At 44.2% G+C, this 23,178-nt stretch overlaps 1 protein-coding gene across 18 annotated transcripts in view; it reads right to left on the bottom strand.

Moving 5' to 3' along the window:
* PLEKHA6 (pleckstrin homology domain containing A6) overlaps window positions 1–23,178 on the bottom strand; it is a 273,958-nt gene that overhangs the window by 18,383 nt on the left and 232,397 nt on the right. For all 18 annotated transcript variants that reach the window (XM_068269629.1, XM_068269622.1, XM_068269617.1 and 15 more), the window contains 5 exons: window positions 20,312–20,421; window positions 14,096–14,272; window positions 11,909–12,073; window positions 8,497–8,630; window positions 6,826–6,968 (listed from right to left, as the gene is read on the bottom strand). In XM_068269629.1, the coding sequence (XP_068125730.1) occupies window positions 6,826–6,968; window positions 8,497–8,630; window positions 11,909–12,073; window positions 14,096–14,272; window positions 20,312–20,421 (729 nt within the window). The remainder of the gene's footprint in view (window positions 1–6,825; window positions 6,969–8,496; window positions 8,631–11,908; window positions 12,074–14,095; window positions 14,273–20,311; window positions 20,422–23,178) is intronic.

Raw genomic sequence — 23,178 nt, 5'->3', positions numbered from 1 at the left:
GAGGGCAATCTGATCACCCACCCACACCATTAGATCGCCCGCAAACCCGCCGTCAGATTACCTCCCAAATGTATTGTTTACATCTGTTATCTTCTCTAAACACCCACTAATTACCCATCAATCACCCCCTATCACCACCTGTCACTTTTACCTATCATATTAGACCCTAATCTGCCCCTTGCGGGCACCCAATCACCCGCCCACACGCTCAGATTGCCCTCTGACCCCCCCTTATCAATTCACCAGTGCATTAATTACATCTGTTCTTCCCTGTAATAACCCACTGATCACCTGTCAATCACCTGCCAATCACCAATCACCCATCAATCACCCCCTGTCACTGCCACCCATCAATCAGCCCCTAACCTGCTCCTTGCGGGCAATCTGATCACCCACCCACACCATTAGATCGCCCGGAAACCCGCCGTCAGATTACCTCCCAAATGTATTGTTTACATATGTTATCTTCTCTAAACACCCACTAATTACCCATCAATCACCCCCTATCACCACCTGTCACTGTTACCTATCAGATCAGACCCTAATCTGCCCCTTGCGGGCACCCAATCACCCGCCCACACGCTCAGATTGCCCTCAGACCCCCCCTATCAATTCGCCAGTGCATTAATTACATCTGTTCTTCCCTGTAATAACCCACTGGTCACCTGTCAATCACCTGCCAATCACCTATCACCCATCAATCACCCCCTGTCACTGCCACCCATCAATCAGCCCCTGTCACTGCCACCCATCAATCACCCCCTGTCACTGCCACCCATCAATCAGTCCCTAACCTGCCCCTTGCGGGCAATCTGATCACCCACCCACACCATCCGATCGCCTGCAGACCCGCAGTCAGATCACCTCCCAAGTGCATTGCATCTGTTCTCTCCTCTAAACACCCACTAATTACCCATCAATCACCCCCTGTCACTGCTACCCATCAGATTAGACCCCTATCTGCCCCTAGGGCACCCAATCACCCGCCCACACCCTCAGACCCCAGCCCTGATCACCTCGCCAGTGCATTACTTGCATCTATTCCCCCCACTAATCACACCTTGAGACACCCATCAATCACCTCCTGTCACCACCTGTCACCCCCTAGCACACCTACCCATCAGATCAGGCCCTAATTTGCCCCGTGTGGGCTCCTGATCACTCGGCCAAACCCTCAGATCCCCCTCAGACCCCCTTCCGATCACCTCCCCAGTGCATTGATTGCATCTATTTTCCCCTCTAATCACCCCCTGAGACACCCATCAATCACCTCCTGTCACCCCCCTAGCACTCCTATCCATCAGATCAGGCCCAATACAACCTGTCATCTAAAAGGCCACCCTGCTTATGACCGGTTCCACAAAATTCGCCCCCTCATAGACCACCTGTCATCAAAATTTGCAGATGCTTATACCCCTGAACAGTCATTTTGAGACATTTGTTTTCCAGACTACTCACGGTTTTGGGCCCGTAAAATGCCAGGGCGGTATAGGAACCCCACAAGTGACCCCATTTTAGAAAAAAGACACCCCAAGGTATTCTGTTAGGTGTATGACGAGTTCATAGAAGATTTTATTTTTTTGTCAAAAGTTAGCGAAAATTGATTTTTATTGTTTTTTTTTCACAAAGTCTAATTTTTCACTAACTTGTGACAAAAAAATAAATTCTTCTATGAACTCGCCATACACCTAACGGAATACCTAGGGGTGTCTTCTTTCTAAAATGGGGTCACTTGTGGGGTTCCTATACTGCCCTGGCATTTTAGGGGCCCTAAACCGTGAGGAGTAGTCTAGAAAACAAATGCCTCAAAATGACCTGTGAATAGGACGTTGGGCCCCTTAGCGCACCTAGGCTGCAAAAAAAGTGTCACACATGTGGTATCGCCGTACTCAGGAGAAGTAGTATAATGTGTTTTGGGGTGTATTTTTACACATACCCATGCTGGGTGGGAGAAATCTCTCTGTAAATGGACAATTGTGTGTAAAAAAAAATCAAAACAATTGTCATGTACAGAGATATTTCTACCACCCAGCATGGGTATGTGTAAAAATACACCACAAAACACATTATACTACTTCTCCTGAGTACGGCGGTACCACATGTGTGGCACTTTTTTACACCCTAAGTGCGCTAAGGGGCCCAAAGTCCAATGAGTACCTTTAGGATTTCACAGGTCATTTTGCGACATTTGGTTTCAAGACTACTCCTCACGGTTTAGGGCCCCTAAAATGCCAGGGCAGTATAGGAACCCCACAAATGACCCCATTCTAGAAAGAAGACACCCAAAGGTATTCCGTTAGGAGTATGGTGAGTTCATAGAAGATTTTATTCTTTGTCACAAGTTAGCGGAATATGACACTTTGTGAAGAAAACAAATAAAATCAATTTCCGCTAACTTGTGACAAAAAATAAAATCTTGTATGAACTCACCATACTCCTAACGGAATACCTTGGGGTGTCTTCTTTCTGAAATGGGGTCATTAGTGGGGTTCCTATACTGCCCTGGCATTTTAGGGGCCCTAAACCGTGAGGAGTAGTCTTGAAACAAAAATGACCTGTGAAATCCTAAAGGTACTCATTGGACTTTGGGCCCCTTAGCGCAGTTAGGGTGCAAAAAAGTGCCACACATGTGGTATCGCCGTACTCAGGAGAAGTAGTATAATGTGTTTTGGGGTGTATTTTTACACATACCCATGCTGAGTGGGAGAAATATCTCTGTAAATGGACAATTGTGTGTAAAAAAAATCAAACAATTGTCATTTACAGAGATATTTCTCCCACCCAGCATGGGTATATGTAAAAATACACCCCAAAACACATTATACTACTTCTCCTGAGTACGGCGGTACCACATTTGTGGCACTTTTTTGCACCCTAGGTACGCTAAGGGGCCCAAAGTCCAATGAGTACCTTTAGGATTTCAAGGGTCATTTTGAGACATTTGTTTTTAAGACTACTCCTCACAGTTTAGGGCCCCTAAAATGCCAGGGCAGTATAGGAACCCCACAAATGACCCCATTTTAGAAAGAAGACACCCCAAGGTATTCCGTTAGGAGTATGGTAAGTTCATAGAAGATTTTATTTTTTGTCACAAGTTAGCGGAAAATGACACTTTGTGAAAAAAATCACTTAAAATCAATTTCCGCTAACTTGTGACAAAAAATAAAATCTTGTATGAACTCACCATACTCCTAACGGAATACCTTGGGGTGTCTTCTTTCTGAAATGGGGTCATTAGTGGGGTTCCTATACTGCCCTGGCATTTTAGGGGCCCTAAACCGTGAGGAGTAGTCTTGAAACAAGAATGACCTGTGAAATCCTAAAGGTACTCATTGGACTTTGGGCCCCTTAGCGCAGTTAGGCCCCGTTCACACTTGCGGTTGTTTGCCAAACGGACCGGATGACCTGACCGGATCCGGACCGGATCCGGATCGGAACCGTATGGTTCTGATCCGGATCCGATCCGGATCCGGTCAGGTTGCATCAGGTGTCCATCAGGATGCGATCCGGATCCGTTTGGCAAAAGTAACGTTAAAAACAAAAAAAATGTTGGGGTCTGGGAGGTCAGCAGAAGGGGGACCTGTGGAATCAGGCCCTCTGCTGTTTAGCACTCACCTCCACCTGCGACATGCTGCCAACATCTCCGGATCCGGATCCAGCTGTGCTGCTCCACTCCAAAATGCTTGCCCATGTGTCCCCATCCAATATCGCCGCAACAATCCCCATAGGAAGTGGGGTAGAACATCCGGATTTCTCAGCCAGTGTGTTGTGCGCTCTCCGGTTCCCATTGGTTTGTATTGGCCGGATGGTGCAGTCCGGCTCCGCCCCGGATACGGCTGCCGGAGGAGCCGGATAAAAAAATAGCGCATGTTGGAACGGAGGCCGGAGTCCGGATCCGGCCCGGATCCGGTCCGGCTCCGGTTCGGCAGAACGGACGCATGTGAACGGACGCATAGGCTTTCATTGCTATGCCGTGCGTCCGTTCCGTCCGTTCTGCAAGCGGTGCGGCTCCGGCACGGCGATTCCGGAGGGCCACCGCAAGTGTGAACCGGGCCTTAGGGTGCAAAAAAGTGCCACACATGTGGTATCGCCGTACTCAGTAGAAGTAGTATAATGTGTTTTGGGGTGTATTTTTACACATACCCATGCTGTGTGGGAGAAATATCTCTGTAAATGGACAATTGTGTGTAAAAAAAATCAAACAATTGTCATTTACAGAGATATTTCTCCCACCCAGCATGGGTATATGTAAAAATACACCCCAAAACACATTATACTACTTCTCCTGAGTACAGCGGTTCCACATTTGTGGCACTTTTTTGCACCCTAGGTACGCTAAGGGGCCCAAAGTCCAATGAGTACCTTTAGGATTTCAAGGGTCATTTTGAGACATTTGTTTTTAAGACTACTCCTCACAGTTTAGGGCCCCTAAAATGCCAGGGCAGTATAGGAACCCCACAAATGACCCCATTTTAGAAAGAAGACACCCCAAGGTATTCCGTTAGGAGTATGGTAATTTCATAGAAGATTTTATTTTTTGTCACAAGTTAGCGGAAAATGACACTTTGTGAAAAAAATCACTTAAAATCAATTTCCGCTAACTTGTGACAAAAAAATAAAATCTTGTATGAACTCACCATACTCCTAACGGAATACCTTGGGGTGTCTTCTTTCTAAAATGGGGTCATTTGTGGGGTTCCTATACTGCCCTGGCATTTTAGGGGCCCTAAACTGTGAGGAGTAGTCTTAAAAACAAATGTCTCAAAATGACCTGTGAAATCCTAAAGGTACTCATTGGACTTTGGGCCCCTTAGCGCAGTTAGGGTGCAAAAAAGTGCCACACATGTGGTATCGCCGTACTCAGGAGAAGTAGTATAATGTGTTTTGGGGTGTATTTTTACACATACCCATGCTGAGTGGGAGAAATATCTCTGTAAATGGACAATTGTGTGTAAAAAAAATAAACAAATTGTCATTTACAGAGATATTTCTCCCACTCAGCATGGGTATGTGTAAAAATACACCCCAAAACACATTATACTACTTCTCCTGAGTACGGCAATACCACATGTGTGGCACTTTTTTGCAGCCTAACTGCGCTAAGGGGCCCAAAGTCCAATGAGCACCTTTAGGCTTTACAGGGGTGCTTACAATTTAGCACCCCCCAAAATGCCAGGACAGTAAACACACCCCACAAATGACCCTATTTTGGAAAGTAGACCCTTCAAGGTATTCAGAGAGGAGCATAGTGAGTCCGTGGCAGATTTCATTTTTTTTTGTCGCAAGTTAGAAGAAATGGAAACTTTTTTTTTTCTTTTTGTCACAAAGTGTCATTTTCCGCTAACTTGTGACAAAAAATAAAATCTTCTATGAACTCAACATGCCTCTCACTGAATACTTTGGCATGTCTTCTTTCCAAAATGGGGTCATTTGGGGGGTATTTATACTATCCTGGAATTTTAGCCCCTCATGAAACATGACAGGTGTGCAGAAAAGTCAGAGATGCTTGAAAATGGGAAAATTCACTTTTGGCACCATAGTTTGTAAACGCTATAACTTTTACCCAATCCAATAAATATACACTGAATGTTTTTTTTTTATCAAAGACATGTAGCAGAATAACTTTCGCGCTCAAATGTATAGGAAATTTTACTTTATTTGAAAAATGTCAGCACAGAAAGTTAAAAAAGTCATTTTTTTGACAAAATTCATGTCTTTTTTGATGAATATAATAAAAAGTAAAACTCGCAGCAGCAATCAAATAGCACCAAAAGAAAGCTGTATTAGTGACAAGAAAAGGAGGTAAAATTCATTTAGATGGTAGGTTGTATTAGCGAGCAATAAACCGTGAAAGCTGCAGTGGTCTGAATGGAAAAAAAGTGCCTGGTCCTTAAGGGGTAGAAAGACTGTGGTCCTCAAGTGGTTAAATTATGTCCCTATCACAATGTATGGCGACAATATTTTATTTGGAAATAAAAGTGCATTTTTTCCATTTTGCATCCATCAATATTTACAAGCTTATAATAAAAAAAAATAGAAATATTTCATCTTTACATGAATATTTAAAAAGTTTAGACCCTTAGGTAAATATTTAGATGTTGATTTTTTATTGTAATGTTGTTGTTTTGCTTTTTATTAAACATTTTATTTGGGTATTTTTGGGAGGGAGGGGTGTAAATAGTAATTTGTTTATGTAAATATGTGTTTATTTTTATTTTTTTTACATGTGGATGTAGTTTTACTTCTTGGCCACAAGATGGCAACCTTGAATTTGTTTACATGACATGACTCTAAGCGTAACATGTACGCTTAGAGGGACATAAGAGGCAGAAAAAGAGAAGCGCTTTTACTGCCGGGGAAAGGAATCCATGATCGGGCACCATGTTGATTCCTAGGCTAATGATCTGTGGCCGGGAGCGCGTGTGCACACGCGCGATCGGCCGCGGGAACGCACATGGCCTTCTGGACATAGCCTCTGCGTCCAGAAGGCTTAAATGGTTAAGCTACGTAGACACCTCAGATTACCCTTGGCCAAAACAATTGTTCCTCATTGTTTCAGCTGGAAATATTAACTATTTACAGGTGTTTTTACATCCGATTCCGACTTTTAATCGTTACTGCATGCTGCGTTTTTGACTCCCTTTTTCTGTTGATTGCATTCACGTAAAATCGGAATCGCATGCAGTGTGCAGGGAGCCTTACATGTTGACACCAACAGTAATGCTGGAAAAGTTTCAATAATCACCATATATTGCCTGTCAGGGTCAAGAGACAGTCAAAGAGTAAAAAGAGCAGATCCATGAACTGAAATAAAGCATGCATTACCAGAAAGGAGACGTCCCCGCCGTGAAGCCTCGGTTGCCAATGCACAGGATAACTCTATGCGTTTCTCTTGCTCCTGGAGCTGAGACTCGGGATCTGCAGGCATCTCCAGCTCAGAGTCACTCAAGGGAATCACATTCTGCAAACTTAGAAAAACGTGGACGTGTTCGGTGTTACACAGAATACAAGACAAACAAGTAACATAAATAGCTAAATATATATATATATAGCCAAACACATTCTCATCACCTTTCCATAGAGCAAATGAACAAAATCAGATAAAAACACAGCCTGATAACTTCTATAATTTCGGCAGTAAACTGAGAAAAGGAATATGATAAAATGCATAATTGTACTATTAAGCAGGAACCTTGTTAAAAATTAAGGAATTATTATTTTCATGACTCTGCATCTGACTAGCGATAAATTCTATCACATCTTTAGGTTAAAATATGCATATATTTTCAGTTGAACATGTGTATAGTGCCAACCACATTATTCAATGCCTTACAAGTACAGCACATTGAATATTTCACACCAATCACTGTTCCTCTATGGGGTTCAGAAGATATTGGCACTATCACAATCAATGACCAATTTACAGGACACCCAGTCAACCTGCCAGCATGTTTGCAAGCTGTGGGAGAACTGCAGAGAACTGCATAACCCAACAAACTCCAAAGAAAAATTGTCCTTGCTGGATTTTGCATTTATAAGATGAATGTTCGCTTCCACAACATGCAAATTCCTGTGCATTTACTACACACAAATTTGCATAGCAATGTATTTTAATGGTCTGTTTCCATTGTGTGCAGAATCTGTATTGCACATATGTGCAGAAAAAAATCTGCACAGCAGTGTCATCAGTTTCTGCCTGACGCATAATGTTTTCATGTTCGCATGTTTGTGCGTTTTCACGTTTTTATGTCAATGTAAATGAAAAAAAAAAGAATTTTTGGGATTACGCATGCAAACTCATGGGAATTTGCAGCTGAAAAAAAGTATGCAACTTTGCACGCTTCTAGTGGAAACGAGCCATAAATTGAGAAGAAAATACCAAGGAGAATTGCAGATTACAGATACGTATACACTCAGCTAATGAGACGGTTTTGTGCCCTTATGAATGGTCACAGAAACAAGTCTTGTAGCACAACTACAGAGGTGACGGGTTTCAGCATGAATCATCAAGCAAAATGTGAACACATAAAAGTATCTGACAGGCCTCAGTAGTGTATCCGGGGCAAGACGGAGGTACCAGGTACACTTCTGAGGCTTGTCAAATACTCTTTTGTGCTCCCATTTTGCCTGATGAGGTAGGCTCAGACCCATGAAATGCTGCAACATAAAATTATTGAGTGTCGTGTTTTGATTAATTCATGCTTTTTGATCGCAACACTGTGATTATTGGCATTATTTCCTGAAGAGGTCAGCCCACCACTATGCATCATTTTATAGTGTTTTTAAGTTGAACATTTATGACAGGAGGTATTAAGGTGTGAGCTAGAAGAACTATGATCTGGGTATATGGCAAGATTTTGATTTAAATAGCATTTTGGGGGATACAAAAATCTGCTTTTGCTTGCATATAAAGCCTAGTTTATTTTACCACAATAATTTTTTAAACAAAGTTTTTAATATTTGGTACTAATATCAAATAAAATAAGTATGTCTAACCTTGACTTGGCAATAAGTGTTTTAATTCTTTCCACCTTCCTTTGCTTCTCTTGCTGCTCTTCTGGGCTCAGGGGGCTTTCAGGTTCAATGTCCAGGTACCGATCTGGAATGATCACTTTTTCGGGAGTGGAAAGCTGATGCACATAGATTGGCATACAGAGTGTGATACATACAGTACAAACAAATGCAAAATACATAGTAACACTTCCTAAACTACTTCATCTCTATTCCCAAAAAGACATTGAAAATAAGAAAAAATATATTTATTAGGCTTGCCATCCTTTAGCAATTTCAAAAAGTCCATTCAAAAGCCAACTCTTCAAAGCTGCCTTACCTTCTCTACCTTCCATCAATGTCCACTTCACTACAAAGCTCCAGTTGTTTTAACCAGAATAAAAATGTACTACCTAGCCACTAAATGTATACATGCACAGTAAACGTTTGTTGCCCAAATCAATCATTAGTGAGTTATTTAAAGGAGATCACTCACAAATAAGAAAAAAATAACAGCAGTTTTGGCATAAAGTATTAAAATTCCCTCTCAGACAGTGTGCATAGTTTTTTTTTTAAACTAAATGGTTCCTTAGAAATAACATTTAATTGTCAGTGTTTGTAAACACTGACGGATGACGGAATGTAAGGCTAATCCATCTGTTAAGGGGTAGTTTTTTTTTTACTATTGTTTCAGAAATTTAACTGCTGCCTACCTATTAATCATTGGTGTAATCCAGTGTTTAGCAGAATCGCCGTTACAGCAGCTATATATTACAGCTGCCATTCCTCTGTAGCTTCTCGTAGATATCCCACACATTGAGAGACGCCGGGCAATGATGCACATACGTTATGTGCTCACCGTCACGATGCCCGGCGTCTGCCTTTGAAATCAATCTGTGCTGTCCTCCCTGTGTGGGATTCCTGCCAAAACTGCTGTGTTTTTTTTTCTCATTCGTGAATGATCTCCTTTAAATGACAATCTACTGTAAATTTTGGTGTCCCCTGACATGGGCTTTTTTCTCTTGAACGGATCTGTTCAGTTTAAAAAACCTTAAACCAACTGCAATTTCTGCTCTAGCTTCCTGTTTGTCCTCCATATCCTCTCTCCCTAGGACAGAACAGGCCATTAAAAAGCATCAAGTTTATTAGCAAGCTGTCATTCAAAAAAAATTCCAGAGGTTTCTAGGCAACATGCATCTTGTATTTGCATAAATCACAGCTGGGTCTTCAGGTTTGGGAGAGATGTGGGGGCTTTTGGACACAATACAAGGCACAGGAAAATTGGGACAAATTTCAACTGAGCACTAAAAAACTGGAGCAAATTATGGGGAGCACAAACATTCACCGCAAAAATGGGAATACTGGAACTTTGGCACTATAAATATGTTACTATGTGGCTATGTTACTATTGGCCACTCCTACTTGTTAACCACCAGCTAGAGCTTTACCCCACCCTTAACCCCTGCTCTCTTAACAAGTGCGAGGCACATATGCAAACTGTTGTAATTCCTACACTATTCACCTGATTTGGATGTAAATACCCTCAAATTAAAGCTTACAGTCTGCAGTTAAAGCACACTTGGCTCAATTCTGTTAGCTGTGCGAGGTGAAGAAAGCATTAGTCGGGAAAATACCTCATTCGTTATTTTTTTTTTCTTTGTTGAATTCTGATACATTTTCCTGCCTGCGGATGGCGTTCGGTAGATTACAGACACAGGTGGAAAATAATGCGGAAATCAGTGAGGTATTTTCTCGACCTCCAGCCTCTACCTTTTCCGCAGCATAAGGGAATAGCTGACTTACGGACGCCCCCCGATACGGTGATCAGTAGCCCGGAGCTGTACGGTGGAGGAGGAGGGAGCGCGATCAACGCTGGAGAGAGCCACGACAGAGAGAGCCACTACCAACGCACATATCACAGCAATGCAGGGGGATCAGGTAGCGGGGAGGGGGGGGGATGAGAGATCGGGGGGAGTTCACAGCACTTTTCATTCATTTGCCTATATACAGGGGGAAAATATATATATATATATACGCTAGCTATATACTGGGGGGGGGGGGATCTGGCTACATATACTAACTATATAGATGGGGGGGAAGTGACTGACTATATATACTGGCTGTATACGGGGGGGGGGGGGACAGGCTATTTACAGGGGGATCTGAATATATATACTGCCTATATACAGGGGGATCTGACTATATATACTGGCTATATATTTAGTATAGACTATATAGTATAGATGGGGGCAACTATTCCAGGCTACCTATACTGGGGGCAACTATTCTAGGCTACCTATACTGGGGGCAACTATTCCACGCCACCTATACGGGGGGCACCTATACCTGGCATTACCGGCCGTGGCATGCTCAGCACGCCACACTCACTCCTTTCCTTTTGGGGGGGAGGGGGTAATTTAATATCCAGCACCCAGTGTCAAGTGCCCTAGGTACGCCACTGCTGGGGACACGTAATACCTGTCTTAGCAATGCTGGGGCCCCTCAGTGGCGTAGCAATAGGGGGTACAGAGGAAGCGACCGCATTGGGGCCCTTGGGCTAGAGGAGCCCCGTGGGGCCCACCCTCAACCACAGTATTTTTTCCTTGGGGAAAGGGGGGGGGGGGCGGCCAGCCCTCCACCATGTGGTCTGGAAAAGAAATGGCCCTCCGAGCCCGTGAAGTTGGACAGCACTGTTTTAGAGGGTGGGGGTGGGGTAGGTTGGAGCACTTTTAGAGGCTGGGGGTCAGGGGGGGGGGGGGATCGAAACAAAGAACAAGCTGAAAAGGCTCCATGTTATGTGACAGATATCACAATTTTGTCACAACACTGCATTTATCATGTGGTAGAGGTAGGTCTAATTATGTGAGGTAAAAGACATGCAAACATGCACCTTATTTCACTTCAGAATTCAAGTGTGAGGTATTTCACTACTAAATACCACACATTTTTAGTGGAAAATTACCACATGAATTACCTCATGAAATTACATGAGGTAAAACTTTACTTAAACTACCAGAATTCAAAAGTTTATTTCCCTCATGAGGCAAACCCAATTCCATGAGGTAATTATTTACTAACCGCTACCAGAATTGAGCCCTTTGTGTTCATTTCTTTTCAAATCCATTGTGGATGTGTATGGAGCCAAAAATGTTAGAATTGTGTCGATGTCCCAACATTTATTTCTTCATTATGTCACGGCTTATAAATGTATTGTCCCCAGAAAAGAAGAAAGAAACTGCAATTAAAATTATTTCCCTTTGCCTTATTGTGGCTAGATGCAGTCTAAATAATTGCCCTGCAGTGAGAAATTGCCATACAGGATTATATAACATATACCGTCAGGCTGTAATCCCCCTATTGCATTGGTTCAAGGGGTTTAGCAAAGTCTACAACAAATGCTCATTGTTGAAGCACATACCTCTTTGCTGATGTCTAAATTAAATGCCTGAGGTTCCAAGTCCATCTTGCGCAGTCGTGCAATTTCCTCCCGAGGAGACTCATATGACTTCTGAGGCTCTTGTGAACGTATAGCTGCTTCTAGATCTGAGATATCCACCTCATGAATACTGCGATGCCGCCTTACCTGTAAGCAAGCAACCAGCAGTGTAAGTACTCAGGGCCACCATCAGAAATTTTGGGGCCCCTCACACATCATCAAGCCGCCCCCCCTCCCGCAAAGGGAGAGGCGCGCCACGGTGAGAAATGGTTGTGGCCTATACATGTGGGCAGAACTACTGGCATGATGCTATCATGTCAGCATGGACCAAAAAATCTCTTATCTCTTTTGTCTGCCTGTCCTGTGTCACTTCTTTTACCCTTGTGTTACCGCTCTCATCTCTGCCTGTGTTAACTCTGTTCCCGTGTCTCTTTTGTCCCCCTCTGTGTCACCTCATGTCACTCTGTGTTTTTCTGTCTGTCTGTGTCACCTCTGTTCCCCTTTGCTTATTTTGTCCCCCTCGTGTCACCTCATGTCCTCTGTGTTTATCTGTTTGTCTTCATCACCATCACCTCTGTTCCCCTGTTCCTATTTTTTCCCCCATGTATCACCTCTTGTGCCGCTGTGCCTCTTTTGTCATTGTGTCAGCTCTCTGTCTCTGTCACCTTTTCCCCATCTGTGTCACCTCTTGTGCCCCTTTGCTTCCCCATCACCTCCTGTGCCCCTGGCTTCCCCCCGTGTCACCTCTTGTGCCCCCAGGCTTCCCCATGTCACCTCTTGTGCCTCCAGCTTCCCTGTGTCACCTCTTGTCCCCTCAGCTTCCGCCTGTGTCATTAATGTCCCTCAGCTTCCCGTGCCATCTTGTCGCCCCCCCCCCCCCCCGGTCTTCCCTTTGTCGCCTTGCCCCCCCTTCCCCAGCTTCCCTGTGTTGCCTCTCTTGTCCCACAGATTCCCACCGTGTCATCAATGTCCCCCCAGCTCCCTGTGTCATCTCTTGCCCCCCCCCCCCAGCTTTCCCGCGTCACTTCTCGTGTCCCACAGCTTGCACCATGTCATCAATGTCCCCTCAGCTCCCCGTATCATCTCTTGGCCCTTGGCTTCCCTTTGTCACCTTGTCCCCCCAGCTTCCCCCTTGTCATCTCATGTCTCCCCAGCCTCCCATGTGTCATCAATGTCCCCCCCACTCCGTGTCATCTCTTGTCCACCCCCAGCTTCCCCCTTTGTCATCTCACGTTCTCCCAGCTTCCCCCCTGTGTCATTAATGCACCCCCCCCCCACTCCCTGTGCCATCTCTTGTCCCTGGGGCCCCAGCCATGTCACCTTTAGTGCGCCAGCTTCCCCCACCCTTGTGCTCCTTTTCCCTGACTCTCCCCTCCCTGTGCTTCATGCCCCCCTTCTCCATTAACTCACATGGCCCTGATGCACGCTGCTTTCCCACTCGCTGCATGGCGTCCCGACCGTCACTATGGTTACTTCCGGCATGCGCATCTTATGACGTCAAATGCGCGTGCCGGAAGTAACTATGGTGACGGCCAGGACGCTATGCAGGAGAGCGGCGAGTTCCGGTGCGTGGATCGGGGCTATCATGTGAGTTAATGGAGAAGGGAGCCCGAAGCACAGGGAGGGAAGGAGGGGGGATTCGGGCAGGGACAAGGCACACAAGGGTGATGGCAGCCAGGCTCAAGAGAGAGGCCAAAACAAAGGGCCCAGCTTGTTGTAGCTAGCGGAGGCCCTGTGTGTGAGGAGGAGGGGGTTGGGGGGTTCGGCGGGGGTCCTGGGCCCCCTACGGGCCTTGAGCCCGTCAGTGGAGTCATAGTTGTCCCCCCCTGATGGCGGCCCTGTAAGTAGTAACAAACATACACAGTGTGTGTTGTCCTAAAGGTGGCCATATGTAGGTGTATGTAATTGATAAATTTCTCATTTTTTTGTTTTTGTTTTTTTTGCATAAAGGCAATCAGGGTGGTGGTAAGAGCGGGAAGGCAGAAGACAAGCACAGAATTGATGACTGCTGTTTTGGCTTTGTGTTGAATTAAGCTCCAGATTTTTTTTGTAAAATCTCACTGACACTGAGTGCAGTACAATAGTGCATTGATCACTACCAATCAGGGAGTGATCAATTGTTTTTCAGATTGGGCAGGTAACTACCAATGAATAGCTAGCTGTACTCACCACTCGGTATGAACCTGTTTTGGTCGTGCCAGAATCTGTTTGATTGGATGGGAGCTGAAGGCTCCGCCGCTTTTCTTTCATTGATCCACTCTGGTGCCTTTTCATGCGATCAATTTGCTCTTCAACACTCATTTTAGACTTAGCCTCACCAGAAAATAGAGCGCTCTTTGGACGTTCCTGCCAACAGAAAACTATGTTAAAGACTGTTTTCCTTAAATATGTATGTTTTTCCTGATTTCTGCTTTAATGTTCTAATGCTTCTTCATCCCCCTTACCCGCCACCAAGCAGGTCCTTTTATTCAGTCTTATTTACAAGTTAATTATGTGAATATGTTTATAGAAGCACTAACCAACAGTAATATTACAGTGTAGAGACAGCACACACCAATATTACTGCAGGCAGTATACTGTTAGTTATTAGCCCAACCCACGGTACTTAACCACTTGCCGACTGCCCACTACCTATGGGCGTCGGCAAAGTGGCACCCCCAGGACCCCCTAACGCCGATCGGTGGCGGCACCTGCCGGCATTAGACTACGCCCACCCGCCAATTAGCAGCGCCGGCGGGTTGTTAACCCTCGATCTGCCGCTAGAAAGTGTATAATACACTTTGTAATGTATACAAAGTCTATTATACAGGCTGCCTCCTACCCTGGTGGTCCCAGTGATCGAGGGACCACCAGGGTAGGAGGCAGCTGTGTATGTGAAAGCACACATACACTGATCCTGCCCCCCCTGTCCCCTGATCGCCCACAGCACCCTTCAGACCCCCCGATCACCCCCTCAGACCACTGTTTGCACCCAATCACCCCCCTAATCACCAATCAATCACTCCCTGTCACAATCTGTCAACGCTATGTTTTAGATTAGGTCCTAAACTGCCCCCTGGGGGCTCCTGATCACCCCCCACACCCTCAGATCCTCCCCGCCCCCTCCCCCCGTGTACTATATACATCTATTCTCCACTGTAATCACCCACTGATCACCTGTCAATCACCCCATCACCACTAGAGATGCGGCGAACTGTTCGCCTGGCGAACATCTCTGGGGCTTTTACTACTTCCGGGTCGCACTGACCCGGAGTAGTACGCCTGCTCTGCCCGGCGGAGCGCGTCCTCGATCGCGCTCCTGTTGCCTGGCACTCTCTGCGCATGAGCGTGACGTCGTTCATGACGTCACGCACACGCGCAGAAAGTGCCCGGCAACAGGAGCCCGATCTAGGACGCGCTCCGCCGGGCAGCGCAGGCGTACTACTCCGGGTCAGTGCGAACCGGAAGTAGTAAAAGCCCCAGGGATTTGGAGATGTTCGCCGGCGAACGGTTCGGGAACCGTTCGCCACATCTCTAGTCACCACCTGTCACTGTCACCCATCAGATCAGACCCTAACCTGCCCCTTGCGGGCACCTGATCACCCGCCCACACCCTCAGATCGCCTGCAGACCTGCCCTCAGATCACCTTCCAAGTGCATTGTTTACATCTGTTCTCCCCTCTAATCAACCATCAATCACCCCCTGTCACCACCTGTCACTGCTACCCATCAGATCAGACCCTAATCTGCCCCTTGCAGGCACCCAATTACCCGCCAACACCCTCAGATCGCCCTCAGACCCCCCTGATCACCTCGCCAGTGCAGTGCTTGCATCTATTCTCCCCTCTAATCACACCCTGATCACCTATCAATCACCACCTGTCACTGCTACCCATCAGATCGAAACCTAATCTGCCCCTTGCGGGCACCCAAACACCCGCCCACACTCTCAGATCGCCCTCAGACACCCCCCCCCTGATCACCTCCCCGGTGCATTATTTCCGTCTGTTCTCCCCTCTAATCGCCCACTGATCACCCATCAATCACCCCATGTCACCATCTGTCACTGCTACCAATCAGATCAGACCCTAATCTGCCCCTTGCGGGCACCCAAACACCCGCCCATACTCTCAGATCGCCCTCTGACCCCCCCCCCCCCGATCACCTCCCCAGTGCATTATTTATATCTGTTCTCCCCTCTAATCAGCCACTGATCACTCATCAATCACCCTGTCACTGCTACCCATCAGATCAGACCCTAATCTGCCCCTTGTGGGCACCCAATTACCCGCCCACACCCTCAGATCGCCCTCAGACCCCCCCCTGATCACCTCGCCAGTGCATTGCTTGCATCTATTCTCTCCTCTAATCATACCCTGATCACCCCATCACCCCCTTTTCACTTCTACCCATCAGATCAGGCCCTAATCTGCCCCTTGCGGGCACCCAAACACCCGCCCACACCCTCAGACCCCCTGATCACCTCCCCAGTGCATTATTTACATCTGTTCTCCCCTCTAATCACCCACTGATCACCCATCAATCACCCCCATCAGTGGTCACCATCTGTCACTGCTACCCATCAGATCAGACCCTAATCTGCCCCTTGCGGTTACCCAATTACCCGCCTACACCCTCAGATCACCCTCAGACCACCCCTGATCACCTACCCGGTGCATTGCTTGCATCTATTCCCCCTCTCTAATCACACCCTGAGACACCTTCACACCCTGTCAATCAACTCCTGTCACCACCTGTCATCCCCTAGCACACCTACCCATCAGATCAGGCCCTAATTTGCCCCGTGTGGGCTCCTGATCACTCGGCCAAACCCTCAGATCCCCTTCCGATCACCTCTCCAGTGCATTGATTGCATCTATTCTCCCCTCTAATCACCCCCTGAGACACCCATCAATCACCTCCTGTCACCCCCTAGCACTCCTATCCATCAGATCAGGCCCTAATCTGCCCCCTGCAGGCTTCTGATCACCCGGCCAAACCCTCACCCGCCCCACCGCAGTGACAGAATTTTTTTTTTCTGATCACTGCTGGTCTCTACGACTTAATTGTGGCTGAGACCAACCGTTATGCCACACAATACGCAACCGCCAATCCAAGAAGCTACCATGCCCAGCCTTTTCGGTGTAAACCACTCCAAGTTTCCGAACATAACATTTTTTGGGGCCTTCTCCTTAACATGGGTCTAGTCAAAAATAATGTATTGCTGTCTTATTGGTCTACGCACCCAATACATCACATGTTCTTTGCTGCCATGTCCAGGTCACGATTTGCGAAGATGCTGCGCTTCCTGCACTTCAGTGCCAATACAACCTGTCATCTAAGAGGCCACCCTGCTTATAACCGGTTCCACAAAATTGGGCCCCTCATAGACCACCTGTCATCAAAATGTGCAGTGCTTATACCCCTGAACAATCATTTTGAGAAATTTGGTTTCCAGACTACTCCTCACGGTTTTTGGCCCATAAAATGTCAGGGCAGTATAGGAACCCCACAAGTGACCCCATTTTAGAAAGAAAACACCCCAAGGTATTCCATTAGGTGTATGTTGAGTTCATAGAAGATTTTATTTTTTGTCACAAGTTAGTGGAAAATGACACTTTGTGACAAAAAAATAATAAAAATCAATTTCCGCTAACTTGTGACAAAAATAAAATTTTCTATGAACTCACCATACGCCTAACGGAATACCTTGGGGTGTCTTCTTTCTAAAATGGGGTCACTTGTGGGGTTCCTAAACTGCCCTGGCATTTTAGGGGCCCTAAACCGTGAGGAGTAGTCTGGAAACCAAATGCCTCAAAATGACCTGTGAAATCCTAAAGGTACTCATAGGATTTTGGGCCCCTTAGCGCACCTAGGCTGCAAAAGAGTGTCACACATGTGGTATCGCTGTACTCAGGAGAAGTAGTATAATGTGTTTTGGGTTGTATGTTTACACATACCCATGCTGGGTGGGAGAAATATCTCTGTAAATGGACAATTGTGTGTAAAAAAAATCAAACAATTGATATTTCTCCCACCCAGCATGGGTATGTGTAAAAATACACCCCAAAACACATTATACTACTTCTCCTGAGTACGGCGATACCACATGTGTGACACTTTTTTGCAGCCTAGGTGCGGTAAGGGGCCCAAAGTCCTATGAGCACCTTTAGGCTTTACAGGGGTGCTTACAATTTAGCACCCCCCAAAATGCCAGGACAGTAAACACACCCCACAAATTACCCCATTTTGGAAAGTAGCAAATAAATTGTTTTCTTGTTACTGACCCCTGTGGCTAGGGTCTAATTCAGTGCACTCCCTCCTTCCCCTGTATGTGTTTGTCAGCATGCAAACAGCTTATGCTGGTGTATGTGCATGGTGCACATGGACACATAACGTTAGCTCCCTTGTGTGATTGGTAAGATGCACTGTCTGTCCCAGGAGAGGACGTCAGGATGTGTGCTCCTAATCCATTGATAGGTTTGATGCAATGAATGTGTTTGCATGTCTGCACTATGCATGTTACAGGGCCAGAATTAGGATATCTATGTTTACCTGGGTACTTCTGCGCAGTATAGGTGACTAAGCATAAGAATGCATTCTTCTGTGAACTAAAACCCCGGCTTTTAACTTAGCTGTAGGGATAACAGTTGTGCCTGGATTAGTGAATCTGTGAATGCATTTGTTTGAACATTTGCATGCGAGAATGCGAAGGGTTACTAGATTTTTTTCTGTTTTCTAGCCACGCCCCCTTCAGCACCTCCCTTTCCTTAATAACTTATTTAATGTCCTAACTAGAGGCGATGTGCCTGGATATATGCGACAAAAAAATAAAATCTTCTATAAACTCACCATGCATCTTAGTGAATAGTTTGGGATGTCTTCTTTCCAAAATGGGGTAATTTGGGGGGTATTTATACTATCCTGGAATTCTAGCCCCTCATGAAACATGACAGGTGCTCAGAAAAGTCAGAGATGCTTCAAAATGGGAAAACTCACTTGTTGCACCATAGTTTGTAAACGCCATAACTCTTACCCAAACCAATAAATATACGCTTATTGGATTTTTTTTTTATCAAAGACATGTAGCACAATACATTTGGACAAAAATGTATGTAGAAATGTTACTTTATTTGAAAAATGTCAGCACAGAAAATTAAAAAAGAATCATTTTTTTTTGACAAAATTCATGTCTTTTTTGATGAATATAATAAAAACTAAAAATCACAGCAGCATTCAAATAGCACCAAAAGAAAGCTGTATTAGTGACAAGAAAAGGAGGAAAAATTCATTTAGGTGGTAGGTTGTATGACCGAGCAATAAACTGTTAAAGCTGCAGTGGTCTGAATAGAAAAAAAAGTGTCTGGTCCTTAAGGGGTTTTAAGACTGCAGTCATTAAGTGGTTAAGAAACGCGAGCAGTGCTACAATAACATGCGTGTTATCGTAGCAACAATCGCATTAATAGAGTACCCCAGGTATCGCTAATAGCTGTCTACGCACAGCAATATTATCTCTGGTTAGTGCATCAAGCACAGTGTGAGGTAATAAGCAAAGAAAATTAATTTGGCACAAGGTAACACATTTCTGTGACTTGAGTTAAACTTTAACATAAAATCTGTTCTGGTACACTTGTAGTGAGAGTTTGTGACTTTATACAAGGTACAAGGATAGGGTACATTTTATACCCTGAGCTGCTTGGGTATTCTGTTGTAGGCTGTGCCTGCTAACTCTTAATTGGTTTTGTAAAATCTAAAAAAAGTATTAGCTAATCAGCATGATTATCAATGACTATGGTAGGGAATTGATTGTGGGCTCCTCTGAGGAACAGTTAGTCGCATGACTATTTACACAATGTAAAAATGCAGTGGAAGATGTCAGCGCTATATAAATACTCAATAATAATAATTATGTAAATATGTTATTGTTTCCTGTATTTGTACAGAGTGATTCATTGCGTGTAGAAATTTACATTTTTTATAATGTGGTGGCCTGATCAACTAATAACACCAAGAGTAGGATGTATCCATGTAGAGTGACTGGTGTCTGAATCATGGGTGGAATAATGCTTGCCTAAACCATGCATATATTAAGAAACTGTGGTCCTAAATACACATTGTGCACATAAATGGAGCGGCGCTATTTGCACAATGCACGTTACTTGCAAAAATACCACAAAATTTTAAGTGCGCTGCGGGGCATATACATTTAACTGGCCTAGCATGAATCAGGGCCATAGAGAGCTTAACTGAATGAATTGCTCCGTTCTCAATAAAAGTAGGATATTCCTTTAAGAAAAGATAAACTGTAAAGAAAATAAGAGACTAAACTATATATTAAGTAAGCTGAAAATTTAAAATACGCCAAAAGAAGGATAACTAGAAGTTTAGATACAACATCAAAATTACCCTTGAGATTTGTCCATTTGCTGCATGGCTGCCTCCTCTTCTTACTACCATTGGTTTTGCTACGGAACCATCCTCATTCGGTGACTTAGTCCGTGGAGGAACGATACCAACTTAGAAGACACAAATAACATAATGAATTAACTGGCACAGATGTGACAATTCAAAGCAGCTAACTACCCTCACTTATTAATCAATCTTTTTGCAGTTTTATTGTAGGTAAAATCACATACAGTACTGCCCATGATTATTCATACCCCGGGCAAATTTTGACTTAAAGCGGAATATAACCCTGCATTTCAACTTTGCTCTAAAACATTATTTACAGTATATTATATGCAACCAGCATTTTTTTTTTTACTAGACCAGCATTGGAAGGGTTACACAGGGCTTTAAAGTCCCTAGAGATTTCTGCAACCGAATCCGAACTTGAGTTAGATACTTTTTGTTTACAAATATGTGTTTATTATGACTCATCTCTCTCACTGAGAAGGAGCTTGGAGGACAGCCAAAGAGATGTATCTATTGATAAACAGTTACACACTAACTAAATAGAATGTAACCATCTGAATGTCTGCACGGAACTTAAAACCTCTGTGTTTAACCCTTCCAATGCTGGTCTAGTAAAAAAAAAATGCTTTTTGCATATAATATGCTGTAAATAATGTTTTAGAGCAAAGTTGAAATGCAGGGTTATATTCCGCTTTAAAGCTACTTTTATTCAACCAGCTAGTAATTTTTTGATCGAAAATGACATAGGTGTCTCCAAAAAGATAATGAGAAGATGTACAAGAGGCATTATTGTGGAAAAAAAAACATTTCTCAGCTTTTATTTATGTGTGAGCAAAAAGTGTCCAGTCTAAAATTATTCATACCCTTCACAAACTGTCACAGTCTGTGGGAAAATCTAAAGTTCTACACCATTCCAAATAGTAAAAGCAGTTCTAAAGCATTCTAATTACCTTGATTAATTGGGGACAGCTGTTTTAATCAACTCAACAGGTGAAAAACAGCATCTCTCTGCAGTTGGTTTGTGGGCAATCATGGCTAAGACAAATCCTGGTGAATTTGGGCTCTGCTGGTGGCAATGTCTCAAGGCAGTCAATCCAACGGACACTGCACACTTCTGGGTTCCACGGATGCAGACCAAGGAGGATGCCATTTCTCCAGATAAGGAACACAAAAGCTCGCTTGGCCTTTGCAAATGCTCATCTGGACAAAGAAGAAGACTTTTGGTCTTTTGTGTTATGGTCAGACAAAACAAAAAAAACGGATTGTTTGGTCACAATGATGTTTCCTTCATTTGGCGTAAAAAAGGAAAAGACTTCAACCCAAAGAACACCATCCCCACTGTCAAACAAGGTGGTGGGAAACCTAATGCTTTCGGGGTGTTTTTCAGCCAATGGACCAGGGAACCTAATCACAGTAAATGACACCATGAAAAAAGAGCAATATATAAGGATTCTCAACGACAACATCAGACAATCTGCAGAGAAACTTGGTTTTGGGCACCAGTGGACAGTTCAGTATGACAATGACTCAAAACACGCAGCAAAAGTGGTGAAGAAATGGTTAGAAAACAACAACATTAATATTTTGGAGTGGCCCAGCCAGAGTCCTGACTTGAATCCAATTGAGAATTTGTGGAGGAAGATCAGAGTGATGGCAAGAAGACTCTCCAACCTGAAAGATTTAGAGCTCATTGCTAAAGATGAATGGGCAAAAATACTTGTGGAGACATGCAAAAAGCTGGTCTGCAATTACAGGAATCCTTTGATTGCTGTAATAGCCAATAAAGGCTTTTCTATTGATTATTGAGAAGGGTATGAGTAATTTTGAGCTGGACACTTTTTGCTTCAAATGTAAATAAAAGCTGAGAAATGTTTTTCCCCCAATAATGCCTTTTGTTCATCGTCTTATTATCTTTTGGGAGACACCTATGTCATTTCCTGTCAAAAAATTACTAGCTAGTTGAATAAAAGTAACTTTAAGTCAAAATTTGCCAGGGGTATGAATAATTATGGGCAGCACTGTATATACAGTGATCACATTCCCTCCCTAAGATCCTAATAATTCCATCTTGCATGCAAGTTTTAAGCAATTTGTATACAGTTTGGAACTGGGCCAATCAAATCCACTTCCTGACAAGCATTACATCTGCATGAAGCAAACTGGGATTAGCAGCATCTCATAATCATTTCTCAACCCAAACTCACCTGATCTCATTAGTGCTCATTCCTCTTCTTTGGCCCATGTGATGCTAACATTTACCTTTCCAATGACATCCATGCTTAACCCCAAAATTGTAATTCCTGTAGTGATGAAGCTACTCTCTGGCCTCTCTTCTGCATGCAGTAATGACCAGTCTCTGCTCTGGGAAACTGCATTCTTTTTATGTGAGTCACTTACCTCTCTTGATTTTTTTTTGAAATTATGTGACTAGCCCTTCCTGGCATGTTACAGCAATACCTAACCCTATTCCACACACTGTACCTGTTAAAGTACCCTCCAGAATAAATCCTTTTCACTATTTATATCACCAATCTAGTCTCCCCTTGTTGTGACTGAAATATCTATCTTTACAATCCTTATCTACCAGTCTCCGTTCCAACCACTGCCTTCAGATGCCTGGCCTGTTCTTAAATGTCCAGGTGATATTGTTTACTTGTTTACATAAAACTGAGCTAAATATCCTTCTACATTCACATTCCAAATCACTTGCTGATATTTTTCACATTCAAGATGTCTAAAGTAATTCAATAAAATCCTTCACTGTAGCAGACAGTATTAAAGCATTAACTTGTATACCCATAATTTCCCACATCAACTATACTGCTGCTTTGTGTCTAATCCACCAGTACCAAAGTTTT

This window comes from Hyperolius riggenbachi, chromosome 2, assembly GCF_040937935.1.
Source record: "Hyperolius riggenbachi isolate aHypRig1 chromosome 2, aHypRig1.pri, whole genome shotgun sequence".
In the NCBI taxonomy this organism is placed as follows: domain Eukaryota; kingdom Metazoa; phylum Chordata; class Amphibia; order Anura; family Hyperoliidae; genus Hyperolius; species Hyperolius riggenbachi.
Note: the sequence above shows the minus strand (reverse complement) of the source record. Positions and strands in the feature narration are given on the sequence as shown.